Here is a 16,278-nt window from a genome sequence, read left to right as displayed (position 1 = left end):
CCACCCAAAAACACACACACACACACACACACACACACACACACACACACACACACACACACACATACACACACGCTCTCTCCCTCGATTACCTCTCCCACTTTGCATACGAACCTGCGGCTTAAAGGGCCAGTCCCTAATTTTACAACACCTGTAAGGGGGTCTGGGGACATCCTCCCCCAGCAGTTTTCACATACAAATAAAGCATTCTGGTGCATTCTAACAAAAATAATAAAGACACAACAGAACATTTCCTTTTAACTTTAGTTTTAACTTCATGTATTTGCCTTGTAGAATTCAGCAAGATTTAAAGTGCAAATAAAACAATAGCAATTGGAAATTGTACACAAGTTAACATTCTCTGTCTGTATGTGTGTCTGTGTGTGTGCACGCTGAGGGCATGATGCCTCCATAGGTTTGCAGAGAACTATATACATTATGCACACTGAGGGCATGATGCCTCCATAGGTTTGCAGAGAACTATATACGTACATTATGCACACTGAAAGCATGATGCCACCATAGGTTTGCAGAGAACTATATACATTATGCACACTGAGGGCATGATGCCACCATAGGTTTGCAGAGAACTAAATACATACATTATGCACACTGAGGGCATGATGCCACCATAGGTTTGCAGAGAACTATATACATTATGTACACTGAAAGTGGTGGGGGGTGGTGTGGGGTTGTGAGGGCCGCTGGAGGGGGGGGGAGGGGGAGGGGGTTGGGGGAGAGGCGCTGTGCCCCAGCGTCCATACCTCGGGGGGGGGGGGAGTGGGGGGGAGAGGCGCTGTGCCCCAGCGTCCATACCTCGGGATGGGGGGGGGGGGGGGGGGGGGGTGGTTTATTTTATTTTTTTAAATTCTGTCAGCGGCCTTATATCATGCTGGTCCCGCACATGAACCATGAACAGTTCATGGTCCTCAAAGTTTGCAAAATGAAAGGTGAAAAGGTCCATCCATTCGGTGTCCATCTGAACAAACTTTTTCGACATCACCTCCTCCCGCTCCTCCGCCTCCATGGCCAACACTCGTGGCAGCCTGTATCTTCCCGCTGGAATTATGCCGGTGTTTTTTTGCAGCCAGTCAGCTGCCCTGCTTGCTTCTTCGAAGAGCTGAGCAACATAATGCATAAAACAGTGTTAAGAGTCATTGCATGAGAAAACCAGGCAGAGGTCGGAAGATGGGGGTCGGCCAAATCGGCTCATACTTTGTATATGTGATAAGTATGTGGGTGGGTGTGTGGTGGTGGTGTGTGTGCTTGTGGTGGTGGGGGGTTTGCTGTGTTGCAGCGGTCTCTTAATGTGTGTTAGCCCGATATATATATAACCCCTTACCCATTTAGTGTCCTGATAATCTTCGTTCAAGACTTGGAGCTCCCTCAAATGCTCTTCTCTCTAAAAATGAGACAAACATTATTCATACTGTATGAGTCCCAAAGACACTTGAGTAGAGAGACAACGTAGATCTACTGTGTGTGTAAGAGAGTATGAATGTGAGGCATGTTGACGACTGTATGCATCTGTCAGTGTAAATGCTATGCGGGAGTTAATGTTCACTAACTGCAGGACTTGTACGGGGGGGGTAATATTATTATTACCTCCGCCCAAGAGGTTGTGTCCTCATCTGAATCTTCTCTCTAAAAATGAGACAAACATTGTTCATAAGAGGCCCAAAGACAGTTGAGTGGAGAGACAACGTAGAATTACTGTAAACACCTGTTCAACGGAGGCAGGACTGACAGGCGTGGACAAAAGCTCAAATTGTGGGTCATCACTGACACTGGCCATGCTGTTGATGATGACCAGGCACCACCACCTCCTTAACAAAGGGATGTCATTCTAATGAACGGAGAAAAAAGAGCTTTGCATTATGGCCTAAATGTATATTGAAATACCAGCCAGAGGCTTATGTCATTACCTGCGTGAAGTCAAAAGCCCAGCCAAATGTCTTGTAAAGTGCATACTGTGAAATGGAGAAATCAATTTAGAAATGAGAATTGGTACATTTGACATACTGTGAAACACGCGCACGCACCCGCGCACACACACACACACACACACACACACACACACACACACACACACACACACACACACACACACACACACACAGTCTGTACATAAATAACTGACCATAAGCACGAAGATGCCAGGGTCGTGTGGCTCAGTCTGGCCTGGAACATTCTGCATATTGAGAAATAGCATTCTCTTATAATATATAATAACGTCTTTGTCCACAAAGCCTGAATAAAAGGTCTATATAGACGGTTACTGCAGTGTACCATACCTTGTTTTTTATTACGTAATTTCCAGTGGCCATTAGCAACCAGACGGGTTGCTATTGAGCTGTGGATGTAAGGTAGAACAACATTTGGGTGTTTGCACAAATAAGAGAGCACCTATACTGGTAAAAAAAAAAGGGGGGGGGGAGACTTTTGCGGGAATGGTGTACAAAGTGAGAGACACATCAAGTGTATATAGTGTAAACTGCCGCAAAGTCATGACATCTCAGCATGTCTTTAACACATTTTTTCCTTTTTTTCATGATTCATTTGACACTTGGACACCATTCACAGAGGCCATAGACAACAACCAAATGATCAATGGTCGCACAGTAGTTTTCGGCAAATGCAGGATTGCCAATTCATGCAGAACTGATATTTAACGTGTCAATTTTGTTGAAACCTTTAATCTCAGATGACTAGTGGATAATATACTCTGCTTTACATTGTAAAATAATTTAGTTGCTGTCTTTGCTTTTGACAAAAAAAGAAAAATCCAACAAAGAACATGAGAACAGACCTTCAGAACGTGAAGGTTTAACTTGTGAAACACAATTGGGAACATTGAACAGTGTGTGTGTGTGTGTTCATAACTTACACATATGGACCAGTGGCTTTGTTTCCATACTGGAAAAACCAGTAGGTCCTTTGATGCAGTATCGCCCTGTTGTTGTACAAGCAAATATGAACAATAACCCACTTTCCACTTTTTCAATTTAATGACAATGTATTATATTTTTTCACTGTTAGTTATAGTAACGCTGCCAATTGACTTACAGGTACGCTGAGAGATTCATCTGAATATGCAATGGCTGCATATACATCCTTCCCCTACGAAGTCAAAGGTGATTAGACTCTCAAGAAAAAGGATTGTGATAATACAGTACCCTTCATAATGTTCAATTTAATAGTCATCCACACACATTCCACCTCCCCATGTTGCAAACCAGTTGCAAGCACATGTTGACTATCTAAAGAAAGAAAATATTATGCAAGTATGACTAGGGGCAATTAAACAAAATACTACAATGTTATACACAATACATAAGAATGGAGTCATACTGTACTTACAGTTGCTTCAACTGGGCGGCCCAGCCATAACGACTGCAACTCCTGCCGCAACACCTTGTTTTCTCCAATATGCCCAATACACTCAGACTGAGTCTGAGGTAGTAGATCATCAACCTTCGAAGTATATAAACCTCGACATTATAAAAAAGTCATCATTCATATTGGTGAATAATAATCACACAGAGAATAATTAAAAACTATTTAGAGAGAACATGCACCTGTAATTCAGTCAGATCTTCTGGAAAAAGGTGTGTCAAGTGTGTCAGCCCACCACAGTCTAGCCCACACACTGACACATCTGCAGGTGGATCTGCTGCTGCGGATGGAGCTGCTGGTGGTGGTGGTGGAGCTGCCCTGGCATATAGGTGGTCCACCAGTACAGCATCACGGCTGCCCTTTGAGCTGTGGTCTAAACAATAGGAAAGTAAATACTAATTGTCATTATCAAGTGTTATAGTTAATATTTCAATTGGTATGCCACCAAGTACAATTATTACAATACCTTCTGGCCGAAAGTAGGACCTCAGCCGTGACACATTCATCTTTCTGATTTTCCCAGAGATATTGACACTTGCCACACCCTTCTCTGTCAACGATTGCACGGTGAATGGCCCTTGATGCCGATCCTCCAGACAATTCCCCTTCCTTATCTTTTTGGGGGGCTCCTCAATCAGGACCTCATCCCCTGCCTTCACCGAACCCTGGTGCAAACCTGTTCATTGAGGGCCTTGACCCCAGCCACCTTCAGCTCCATCTCCTCATCTGGGTCTGCCAACTCTAGGGAGGTGGCATCTGTCTCGCAGGCATTCAATGCCTCAGGTAGACGGGGGTGCCTATTGTACATGAGGAAGTACGGGCTGTACTTGGTGGATCTCTGACAAAAGGTTTTGTTAGATTGCATTGAGCCACCAAATATAACTCTTTAAACATGCATATGTTATCTAATCTTTTGAATAATAACCTGCTTTGCAGTGTTGATGCCATAAACTATGGCCTGCAGGTGGACGTCCCAGTTGTCCTGGTGCTCGTTTACATATTTTGTGAGAGTCCTCTTCACATTTTGATTAGTTCTCTCGTCCTTCAACATTCAAAGAATTACATGCTCGTAGGTGTACATTGGCTAAAGTTTAACTTGAATGGGCTTTATGAATGGGCCTGCTGCAGGCGAGAGGACTGAAAATCCTAGGATTTTCTTTTATTGTTTTTACAAAGCGCCATCGATACACAATGTTTTACTTACTTGGCCATTTGACTGGGGGTGGTAAGCACTCGTGATGGCATGCTTGATATTTAGCGCTGCAAATATGTGTGCATTCATGTGTACATAATTCAGACACATATGGTTAGTTTCAATACTTATTGGTCTTGTTGACAAATGACCGTTTAAAACAGTGTGAATTTTGATTGTCATATGACCTGTAGTAGTGAAGGGTGAGGATAATCACACATACCTCGTTGACAAATGCACGACCCCTGTCTGTTATAATTTTTCGGACCATACCGAAAGTGTACAGCTTTGGCACAAGTGCTTCAGTGCACCTCAACACTGGAGCCAGACTTCAGAGGCTCGGTGATGACCCACTTTGTAAAAAGGTCTGTCACTGTGAGGACATACTGATTTTCTTTCTCAGTTGTTGTCAGTGGACCAATAAGGTCCATTCCGACAACCTCCCATGGCTCTGTCACCTACAAGGATACAAGGATGTGTATTTGTCACATGCAATAATGTGAAGAATGCAGTGAAATTGTCAGTTCCTTTGCCTGTTGTGCATATTGGGGTGGGGGGGTCGTCAGGGAAGGGCAGGATAAGTGCAAAAAGCATTTTAGTGCATTTCAGTGGAGTAATAATGGTGTACTGTATGTAGGGGTTGGAGGGTGGTGGGCAGTGTAACCTGTTGCTCAACCTTAATAGGGTGAAGGGCAGGGGCCACGGTCTTCAAGGGGTCATTTTTTTGGCATCTGTGACAGCTTTTGACCTGATGGATAGGCTACATTATTATTAACTGGAGTCAAACAAAGACACTAATAGCCTATAATTCATTGCCTGATTACATTCCATGAGAGTTTACAAAAAAAAAAAAAAAAGTACCCAATCTGCCACATCTGCCTTGATACCGCCCCAGTAGTATCCCGCAACAACCCTGTCGATGGTTGCCCTCACACCCCCGTGGTTCCCAGTGCCAGGGTTGTTGTGGCACTCCTCTAGGACAGCCCGCCTCTGCTCCTCAGAAAGTAGGCTACAACCAGCCTCCTGTACTGATCACTGGGGCCAGTGTAAAATAACTGACTTTCTGTGACAAACAAGCACATGATTGTTAATGATTTTGCTGCTTTGTTTGATATCATGATATCAGCACTTATGTGTACATGTGTCTTTTCACAATTTTTCTTGCAATTACCACATGTTACCCAGACCGCAAAAAATGTATTTTGGACCAGATTTGGGCCAAGTCTTCATCGTACTCACAAAGACAAACGAAGAAGATGGAGTTATGATTTCCATAGACAGTAAAAGATATGGACAGAGCTATCACGTAGACGGCAGCAGAGACCGAGGAAGCAAATTTCAACGTTTTTTTTAGGTCTTCTTATTCCGTCATAGGTCTCCTGCGCAGGCTCAGATGTCGTACATGTGACGTAGGCACGTAGTCTGACCGAGTCTGACCTATGGCGACGCGTTACTCTCGCTGGACGCATGCGCCTTTAACACTTTAGCATTGACTTTCGAAAAACGTTAATTACTCAGCCGATAAGACAGTTACGAGATTATTATGTCAATTTCACAATGTAGTATGTACCCCGACAATAGAAAATGTTCATATAAAGGCTTAAAACGCTTCAGCTCTAACGTAATTTGATGTCAAAGTGGCGCTTACGCCCCATATGATTCAATGGAATGGCCAGCTAGCCACGGTCTTCTCGTTAGCATGGCGGCCGCCATACTGTCTACACTCTCAGAACGTTCGCTGCCCCCTTGATGATTTCTCAGTTCCGAATGGCGGCCATATTGGAATTTTCTTTACTGTCGCTAGCTTCACACTACTTGATTTCTCATGTTGCAGTAAGCTAAACGATTTCATCTCTTATCTGACTTGTTGTTCTTGCACGTGACTGTGTAACCGTCAGACTGATAAAGAAGTTGGTAAATGTCTTTACGTTTGGAAACGTAATCAAGCAAACTCACCAAGCAATGTCAGTACTCAAACCACAAGTAGCAGGCTTAGGACTAGATAAGTAAAACATCTCTTCTCTATATCTCTACTATTTTCATTTTAAAAACTGTATTTAAAGCGTAATTCTAGCCAACACCTGTTTCTAAAATTTATTTATAGAGTCTGTACATGTGGTCCCTAGCTTAGTTTGCCCGAAAATTAAGTGAAAATATCCTTAGAAGTGTTTACTTTAGGCGCTAGTAGCATGTAACAGCATCTGAATTAATGAACTGGTATGGTGCATTTATACCTGACGATCTCTTTCGAGTAATTTAAATAAAAAACGGACCTCATGGTTAGTATTTATAGAGTCTGTACATGTGGTCCCTAGCTTGGTTTGTCTGAAAATTAAGTGGAAATATCCTTTAGTAGTGTTTGTACTCTAGGCGCTAGTTAGCGTAACAGCATCTGAATGAATGAACTGGCCACTACTGTATGATGCATTTATACCTGACGATCTCTTTCAAGTCATTTAAATTAAAAATGGATATCATGGTTAGTATTTGTAGATGTCTGTACATGTGGTCCCTTGCTTGGTTTGTCTGAAAATTAAGTGGAAATATCCTTTAGAAGTGTTTGTACTTTAGGCGCTAGTTAGCATGTGCCAGGTGTCATACTAGTACAGATAGGTAAGATGGATTTCGATGAAATTGTCAGGGAAGGTCACTACCAAAGTCGTTTTTAGGCTATGTGCTAATGATAGCCTATTATATGACAGATTTCAAATAATGAGTTTAAAGCAGTAGCTACAATGAAATATAGCCTATGAGGCCTGTTTAGGCTATTAGTTACAGGTCGACTCAGTAAGCAGAAGACTATAGACCATAGAAGACAGACAGTCAAAACCCCGAGACCACTGAGGCAGATCAGACTCCAGAGGTGGGACAAAGTCATTGTTTGGCAAGTCACAAGTTAGTCTCAATTCATTGCCCTCAAGTCCCGAGTCAAGTCCCGAGTCAAGACAGGCAAGTCCCGAGTCAAGTCCAAGTCAAAGGCCAACAAGTCTCAAGTCAAGTCCAAAGTCCTACTGTCTGACATTCGAGTCCTTTCGAGTCTTTTTAAAAATCGAGTGAAACAGGTATTTTGTCAATTGAATTTGTGTGTGCTGGAGAGATTGAGATGCAAATCTGTCCAGCAGAAATGTCAAATGGTATCTCTAGCACATTCTCAATGAAATATAGGCCCTATGTGTTAAAATATGTGTTCAATTTGTTAAGAAACCACTGATAGGCCTACACAAGCTGAAATAGTTTTATAACATGTGACCATGTTTATTACATTACGAAAATGTAGGCAAAACCGTATTGCCATAAGGGGGATACAGATGACTCACAGCAGTGGCAATCTAGTCTCTGCTCAAACCTCCAGTCCACACACACAGAAAATGGTGTGTCTTGTGTCTATTTCACAAACTTGACATATTTTGTTAACAATTTATAGTATTTTAGAATCTGCATAATTACTTATAGCTAAAAATATTCAGTAATTTGAATACTTCATATTGATTACACTTGTCTTTAATGATATTACAGGGTGGTGTGTAGGTCTAATTGAGTGCCTGTCACTTTAAGAAGTACGTTAACGTAATTAGGTTTCATTCGGTTAGAAAAATAGTCACACATAGTTCAAGGATATACGTTTTCATTAAATAAAATGAATGTTCAAAAAACTGACAAGGTAAAGAAAATATTTCTGATGTCATAGTAAAATATCTAGCAATATAACTTCTATGATTTAGGTAGGTTACCGTGGCATGGCATTGTTGTCCCGTTCACTTTTTCCTTGGTCATGTTTAATTGGGTGGGTGCTTAACTTACTCTACCATGACATGGAGTTTGATATGTATCCAATGAGTAACAACCAGTGCTCAAAATAAAACGTTATGGTAGCCTATTCTCCTCCTGATAATGTTAGTGGAATGGATTTAATGTGAATGTAGCCTACATAAAAAGACGCAGTGGCTATATGATAGTACAGCTCACGTTTGAGGTGAAAATGTTCCACCTTTTAAAAGCCTAATCCTAATCGTGGTTAAATCCATCAATTAGACAACAGAATCAGTAGGGTAGGCTACCAGTTTGTTTTCATAGTAGCCTACCAGGCATATGTCGATGAAGCTGGGAGGAATTTAACAAGTTCTACACAGTCATTCGTTTCTTGTTGGTCACGTAATTTTTGTAGGCAGACGAATTAACGAAATAATCTTAGGTATCATTTTGCTGGAGCATTCACGTCCGTTGTCTGGCCCTGCGTGTTGTCTAGCTTGTTCCGCGTGGTTGGCCGCTGTCGAATCAAAACAATCTAGGCTACAGTAAGTGATTTGATTGGATTTTGTGCCGAATACGCGCATTGTCTCACGCACAGCCGCACACACATAAATAAAGTCCGTGTCTACATTTTATCTTTTTGTCTTTCGTTTTTTTTATGGGAAGTAGCAAGTCTTTACAAGTCAATAGGCGCAAGTCCAAGTGAAAGTCCGAGTCATTGATGTTAAAGGAGTCATAGAACGCATTTTTTGACCATTACAAATTGATCTTTGAGCCTAAATAATGTCATATGTAAATTTGTGGGGCTGAAAACGCCCCAGGAGCACTGCTAGATCGCCTAATACAAGGTCATAAATAAGCCTTGCAATGAAACAGTTTGTTTTTCCCGCCCACTCAGCAAGTTCATGAATATTCAAATGAGATGCGCGCTGATTGGTCTATTGGCCGATATGTCCTGAAAGTTGATTGGCTCAATCCACCGGTCTGAAGCTAGAGCAAAGTGAAACTACGTTTACTGCTGGTAAATAAAGCCAAAGTCTTTGATAAAGCTATCAACAATGGATTTAAATAAGGAATACAGCCGTACATGTTTAAACCGAGTCAGAAGAAGGTTCTGACGAAGATGAAGTGCAGCAGATTCCCCAACAGAATGAATGTGTTAGATTGGTAAGTTTTATCAGTACATTTCTTAGTAGGCTATAGTAACCCTCCAAAGTTAGCTGTAATAACGCTAGCATTACAACGTCTCTGCCATAGACCACATATCTAGATATTAGCATCGTAAGAGCAGTTTAACAAGAATTATTAATCGAAGGTATGCAAATGAGAGGGGGTGTATCTAAAGGGGGATGGGCGCCTATTACGTGTTATCTGAGCTCTGTTCAGATTGGAGCATTTCAACACGGCTGTTTCTATTTCCCAATTTGCATACGAAAGCAGGCGGGGGACGCGGTAAAGTCTTTGGTGTTGTCCTTTGGACACTGCTCGCAGCCTAAATTCAACAGGAACAAGGTGAATGTGGTTTTGAATTCTAGGACTCCTTTAAAGTCCAAGTCGAGTTGCAAGTCTTTTTATATTTTGTCAAGTCGAGTCTAAAGTCATCAAATTCATGACTCGAGTCTGACTCGAGTCCAAGTCACATGACTCGAGTCCACACCTCTGTCAGACTCTGACGTAAACGTTTGACATCAACGTCATAGATGGTCAACATTCTATCGCCTTTATGACGTGCCCCTATGAACCTAAAGTTACTGGAATATTCATCCAAACATTACCATTTCCTCTGAACCCCGATACAAGTGTAACACTGTTTAGCGTCTACCCGTTGGATAGAGAAACTACTGCAATATCTTCGCAAGCTCAAATGGTGAATAAGTAACTTAGGCTAAGGCAAAGAATTTGTTTATTTGTGTGTATGAATCGTGGGTGTCTAACTAGTTTCTCTCAGTTTGAGGGAGAAAAAGGCTGCAGTAAAGCTGCATTACAATAATGCAGGCCTATCATTAATGTATTATCCTAAAAAAATCCAAGACTGTCTCATTTTGAATTTTCTGTCAACAGTTCATTTTCGATGTTCATGCAGTTAGGTTAAAGTGGAGGGTTAGTAATCTTTGGTCATTCTCAACCACCTTGCATCGGTGTATTTGTTTCAGTCAATTTTTGGAGGAAAACAGCTGAGAGATCAAATTTAGTTGATAAACTTACTGTATATTGCTGTAGGAGCTCATTATGAACTAATTTTTAATCTCTCCCATTTACACAGGTTCACATTATGGAAGCCGTTAAGAGCTTCGTTCCCTGCCTGAGCAACTGAGCTGAGACCCCAGCCAGGTCCCAGGACATGGGGAACACGGTGAGCTGTTGCTGCCGTGCAAATCCTGGGGACCGCCAGGAGGAGGAGCAGCGGTCACGACATGAGGGCAGTCAGAGCCAACAGACCTCTGTCGAAGTATTGGAGGGTGGCTCAGTGACACCACGCACTACTAGTGCAGATAGGTAAGACAGAGAACAATTGTACGCCTGTGATGTTCTACTTGTATGGCCATCAGTCAGCACAGTGCTCTACTTAAAAGGCATAGATGAGGATAAAAATCAAGGATCAGCTGTTCATACCTGCAGTTGTATCCAAAACCTATTTTTCTATATTTATCAAACTATATCCTACTTTGCAGCTTTGACTCACCATTGTTCACCAATGAGGAGGGCACTAGCCAGTCAAGACTAGACCTGCCACTAGAGATCTTGCAACAGCTGAAGCCTAGTGCATCCACACTTGCCACCAACATCCATGTGGAGGCAGCTTCTGCTGTGTACAAGAGTAAACTCCGATATCAAGAGGAGTTAGCTGCTGCAGGGCTGGTGTCGGAAGTTTTGACCACGAGTAAACTCCTATATCAACAGGAGGTAGCTGCTGCAGGGCTGGTGTCGGAAGTTTTGACAGAGAGCAAACTCCGATATCAACAGGAGGTAGCTGCTGCAGGGCTGGTGTCGGAAGTTTTGACCGAGAGCAAACTCCGATATCAACAGGAGTTAGCTGCAGCAGGGCTGGTGTCGGAAGTTTTGACAGAGAGCAAACTCCGATATCAACAGGAGTTAGCTGCTGCAGGGCTGGTGTCGGAAGTTTTGACCGAGAGCAAACTCCGATATCAACAGGAGTTAGCTGCTGCAGGGCTGGTGTCGGAAGTTTTGACCGAGAGTAAACTCCGATATCAACAGGAGGTAGCTGCTTCAGGGCTGGTGTCGGAAGTTTTGACCGAGAGCAAACTCCGATATCAACAGGAGGTAGCTGCTGCAGGGCTGGTGTCAGCCCAACTGGATAAGAATGTGCAGTCAAAGGGTGCTCCCTTTGCAAAGCTGTACACAGGTTTTCATTTCATGGAGAGGCCGGAGTCCTTGGGTTGCTCTCTCAAGGTCCGTAAGATGCCGCTGCTGATGACGCCAATTAAGGAGACACTTTCTGAGCTTCATCAGCTTGTTGCAAGCCTAAATGGTTCTGCACATGATTCAGCCAAGGACATGAAGCTCAGAGAGGAGCTTTGCCATGGTGAAAGAATGAACATCCTCTCCTCATTTAAAACCGATGAAGCTGGATTGGCTGAGATTAGGTAAGTGGCACCTACTGATATCATTTCAGACAATAATCAGTTTACCTTGGTAAGTTTTAGTGAGATGCATCTCCTTATTAACACTCATCTTTCATCTGTTTGTGTACAGAGACTCTGCCCCCCACGTGGTGTTTGGCCTGAGCGCGGCATCTTCGCTGGGCAACCTGGTGGAGCCAAAAGACACCTCAGTGAGATCCCCGATTTCCAAGCAGGACAAGCTACGCTTGGAGGCGAAGAGTTTACCCCCTACACAGGTCATCAAATGGCTTGTGTTAATGGAGAGGCCATTGTCCCTGGGCCCCATCACCTTACCAGCTGTAAAGCTGGAGAACCGGCTGGTTCAGAATCCGTCGACTGAGGTGGTGGTGAATGACGCTCCAAAGGGGCAGTCAACCTCTCCCTACAGTGAGGAGGGTCTGTATAATGGTGAGGTGGTGATTGAGAATGTGTTGGAGATGCAAGATCTCATGGAAAGGACCAGCAAATGATCTTAAATACAAGGATACAAGGATGTTTATTTGTCACATGTACTGTATATGATTACTGATGTAAAGAATGCACTGAAATTGTCAATTGTGAATGATTGCTGTACTGATATATTTTCTTGACATTTACATTTGTCAGTAAAAGTCTCTTGTCACTCCTCTCAATACAGTTCCAGATCAGGACCAGGACCAATACAGCTTTGGGCCGCCCGTGGACATTTCTGTTTACAGTGAGAGTGAATGGAAAGGGCAGACCATCAAGAGCATCGTCATCAGAAAAGTTCGTTTTTACGCTTGCATTTTCACTGTTCACAAGTTTAATGAGAGAGGTCTGCGGGGACAGATTCTTCAGTCCTGCTCTCGCAATTTTTTGCCATTTTTTGTCCCGCTCCTGCCTGCATCTGTTCCATATGCAGGAGGGGTCTGCACAGGACTCCCGGGGGCAGTGCAGACCTCTACCATGAAGCTTATTATTAATCCTCATTCACTGTTTCTCTGTGTGGGCTATTCTCCAGGGCTACGCTGTGCTCTCCCAGTGCTTTGGATTCCTCCGGCGGGTCAAAGCAGACAACTACTGTGCCCTGCGAGCCTCCCTCTACCAGGCGCTGATGCACACTAACAAACTTCCTTACTGGCTGCAGCAGAAGAGCATCTTATTGGTATGCCCATCTTCTCTACCCTAGGCTGCACATTGTTGGGAGAGTTACCATGGTCTCATCCAGAATGGACTGCAGTGTCTCCCAAGAAATTTAACTATGTTTTTCTTTGTTTTGAAAAGCGGTGGGATCTATTCATTTTCAAGTGGAGAAAATTATGAGAAAATGTGATTCACTGTTAACCACAATCATTTGTTTCTATCATAGTAGAGCAAGGTTTAATCAGGACCTTCAATGTTTCAAACATTTCACTTTTGTGACACCCATTGTCCTAGATCCCTGAACAGCTTGAGTCTCGGTATGGTCTGATTAAAGGCTGGCTGTTCCCTGACACATGCAAGCATACAGGTGGGATCGACAAGTCTGTGGGTCTGCTGAAATGCTATCTGCGCCTCCTCCAGAATTGGGTACAAATATTATTTGTATACTGTTGCAGTGGTTAGATATTGTGTTACCTGTAGCAATATTTTAATCTTGGTTAACATTTTATTTTTCCATATCAGTCAGTATTGCAAGGCACACATTCGGTTTGCTGAGATTCTGTATTAATGTTCACGTCTCTACAGTGGCATGCGGCGGCAGCCTCCCCTGGGGTCGAAGGTCGCAGGAGTGTGTGTGAGCAGCTGTTTCAGGGCGGAGAAGACGAGTTCGGTGTCATAGAGGCACTCAAGCTACTCATGCTAGCCCATGCCGTGGACTTGCATGCAGCCAAACAGAGGGGCGACAACGTGCCAATCTTCTGCTGGTTGCTATTCGCCCGCGATACCTCCTCGTCCCCACGCTCATACCTTGCCAACCACCTGAGTCAGGTTGGCTTCAGTAGAGGCATGGAGCAGGTGAGAGGGGTCAGGGAGACTGTTGTTGTTGTTGTTGTTGCTGTCCCATTGATTGGCAGATTGAATATTCTATCAAAGGTTTCTTTTGTAACATGGTTTACTAATGTCTGAATTCTTCAATTCTCCATTATAGGTAGACATGTTTCTCCTGAGTTGCGCAATGCGCTTGACCATCAAGGTCTACCGCCTGCACATGGCTGAAACAGAGGAGTTCATCTCATTTTACCCAGATGACAGCATTCAGGACGGGCACTGTGTCTGCCTGGCAACCGAGGACGACCGCCATTATAACGTGGCATTTGGCAACCCTGTCTATGCCGAAGAGGACCTCTCTGAAGAATATGACTGATTGGCCAACCAGCTATTCTGCTGCTGCTTGATTGTTGACTCAAGTGATCAACGTCCAATCATGGCCAATTCAGGATACAATTTCTCACATTTCAAACTTACCCTACTAAATAAATTATCTCAGCATCATATTTATGACTGTATTGTGAATTCTTTGTCTGTAAGATTTCCTTTGGAAGATGTAGACAAGGTATAGCTCATTGTTGACTATGCACAGCAATGATAACTGTAATGAAGGGATTTTAAAGACTTCAGTGGATCCCCACATGTCTCATACCCTTTTGTAAACATCAGCTGAGCGGCAAAGCAAATACAGCAAATACAAAACAAGTGCCAGCCCTATCAATGTGAAAGTATGCTGTTATATCTGAATGTAAATGTTTTATAATGTATTGGTATACTAAAATACACTGACAACACATAGACCTAAATACTTTACTATGAGTATACAATTCAATGGTTTCTACAACCCCTTTTCCCCCAAAAAATGAGCTGGTGTGCAAAGAAGAAATTAATTTGATTATTTGCAAATGAAGTAGAACCATATTTAATTCAAATAAAAAGTAAAGCTGTGGGTAACCCTTAAGTCATAAATAGTGTTTTTTTTACTACAAATCCCAGTCATCCCAGACATGACCGGTAACATGAACTATTGTTCATTGTATTGTTTGTATTGTTAGCATGCTGTGTGACATGGATGTCAAATCAAGGTGAATGGACATAGAATGGAGTGAATTCACCCATCACATGACATAATGAAAGACCTAGGGCAGGATATTGTGATTCGGTCCATCCTTGTGTGTGTGTGTGTGTGTGTTCAAATGTTAGAGGGTAAAAAAGTTTTTTCAAAGTAGAGAATATCACTGCACACTGGTCAGGCCTAATATAAAGCGAAATGTTCGCATTGTTCACTCCTAATAACCATTTAATACTAGACTAGTGCATGATAAAGATTCTAATATTAGAATATTAGAGTGCAGTGATAAAAAAAATATTATGCTACTGCACTTCATCAGCACCTAGGATCTACAAGTGGCTAGCGCACATAGATCTTCATATCTGTTTCTATACATGCTTGATGCTTATGATGGATGTCTTGGGTAGGTAGGTCATGATTCCTGTCCAGCACCACTTCGCCTGCGGTACTGTAGGTAGATGTGGTAGGCCTGTAGCCTACAGTAATCATTATGCATAGCCTACTCAAAGTTGCTCAACGTCGTTCTAACACCTCATAATTGGTCAACATTCGGATAGCTTTATGATTAATTAACTCGGAGAGCCTTTATGCCTGCAACTCTAATAACGTGTTCATTAAAACATTAAGACTGTGAAGTGCTGATAAGCATCTAAGCATTGGAGAGACTTGTCGTTAATTTCCGGAGACAATCTTCATATCGTGAACAGGTAGGCTAGGCGAAATGCCTCTCAATTGACACGATCTCATCCAACAGCTTGCTGCCTGCTGTGTTGGCTATAGGCCTGCAGTTGTGAGGAGAAACGACGTAGCAGATGCCTTGTTCGTTATTTGATTTGATTATAAGACAAACGTCAAGAGTCAAGACTACTGCTTAATTAGGCTACCTCAGCCAGGAGGTTATGTTTTCATCGGGGTTTGTTTGTTGGTTTAGTTTGTCTGTTTGTTGGCAAGATAACTCAAAGAGTTATGGATTTCGATGAAATTGTCAGGGAAGGTCTGAAATGACCCAAGGGAGAAACGACTAAATTTGGGAGTGATCCGTATTCTGGATGCAGTAGAGTGGGCGGTTACAGTATGTTAGGTTTGCGCTCTGAGTGCTTTTCTAGGCTACACTGTGGCCTAGGCTCCACTCTAATGGGACAAGACGTGTCTTTCGGATGGAACTGCCCCTCACATCATTTCTCCACTGCTATGTAGCAGTTAGACAGAGGAGGAGAAAATGATTAAGCAAAATGGTCTTTTTACAAATGTTATGTCAGCAAAAAAAAATTGCTTTTACGAGTTGCACCAAATCAGTCAGATGTTGAGGCTGA

General features: G+C 42.8%; 2 protein-coding genes and 1 long non-coding RNA gene across 5 annotated transcripts; 1 reads left to right on the top strand and 2 right to left on the bottom strand.

Moving 5' to 3' along the window:
• Nucleotides 1–837: 837 nt before the first annotated feature.
• LOC134092515 (uncharacterized) lies at nucleotides 838–4,071 on the bottom strand. The gene is made up of 12 exons (XM_062545414.1): nucleotides 3,863–4,071; nucleotides 3,579–3,769; nucleotides 3,361–3,474; nucleotides 3,067–3,120; nucleotides 2,888–2,953; nucleotides 2,295–2,353; nucleotides 2,141–2,191; nucleotides 1,926–1,970; nucleotides 1,724–1,846; nucleotides 1,606–1,644; nucleotides 1,343–1,402; nucleotides 838–1,120 (listed from the first exon to the last, which is right to left on the bottom strand). Exons 6-12 carry the CDS (start codon nucleotides 2,325–2,327, stop codon nucleotides 851–853), a joined length of 621 nt encoding a protein of 206 aa, XP_062401398.1. The 5' UTR covers nucleotides 2,328–2,353; nucleotides 2,888–2,953; nucleotides 3,067–3,120; nucleotides 3,361–3,474; nucleotides 3,579–3,769; nucleotides 3,863–4,071; the 3' UTR covers nucleotides 838–850.
• A 553-nt stretch (nucleotides 4,072–4,624) lies between these two features.
• On the bottom strand, nucleotides 4,625–11,922 carry LOC134092514 (uncharacterized). Its single transcript, XR_009940241.1, has 4 exons — nucleotides 11,022–11,922; nucleotides 5,450–5,651; nucleotides 5,265–5,336; nucleotides 4,625–5,046 (listed from the first exon to the last, which is right to left on the bottom strand). It is a non-coding gene; the product is annotated as an uncharacterized LOC134092514 (long non-coding RNA).
• On the top strand, nucleotides 10,603–14,830 carry LOC134092513 (uncharacterized). Of its 3 annotated transcripts, none has more exons than XM_062545412.1 (8): nucleotides 10,603–10,834; nucleotides 11,011–11,943; nucleotides 12,053–12,348; nucleotides 12,599–12,708; nucleotides 12,944–13,087; nucleotides 13,360–13,491; nucleotides 13,651–13,920; nucleotides 14,054–14,830. In XM_062545412.1, the coding sequence occupies exons 1-8, from the start codon at nucleotides 10,680–10,682 to the stop codon at nucleotides 14,267–14,269; spliced, it is 2,256 nt and encodes a 751-aa protein (XP_062401396.1). In that variant the 5' UTR covers nucleotides 10,603–10,679; the 3' UTR covers nucleotides 14,270–14,830. The 3 variants fall into 3 exon arrangements, with proteins under 3 accessions (XP_062401396.1, XP_062401395.1, XP_062401394.1); XM_062545411.1 differs by having other exon boundaries at nucleotides 10,604–10,834; nucleotides 12,053–12,357; XM_062545410.1 differs by having other exon boundaries at nucleotides 10,605–10,834; nucleotides 12,053–12,369.
• The last annotated feature ends 1,448 nt before the right edge of the window (nucleotides 14,831–16,278 follow it).

The sequence above is a fragment of the Sardina pilchardus genome, chromosome 9 (genome assembly GCF_963854185.1).
Source record: "Sardina pilchardus chromosome 9, fSarPil1.1, whole genome shotgun sequence".
NCBI classification, from domain to species: Eukaryota; Metazoa; Chordata; class Actinopteri; order Clupeiformes; family Clupeidae; genus Sardina; species Sardina pilchardus.
This window is presented reverse-complemented; position numbering and strand designations above follow the sequence as displayed.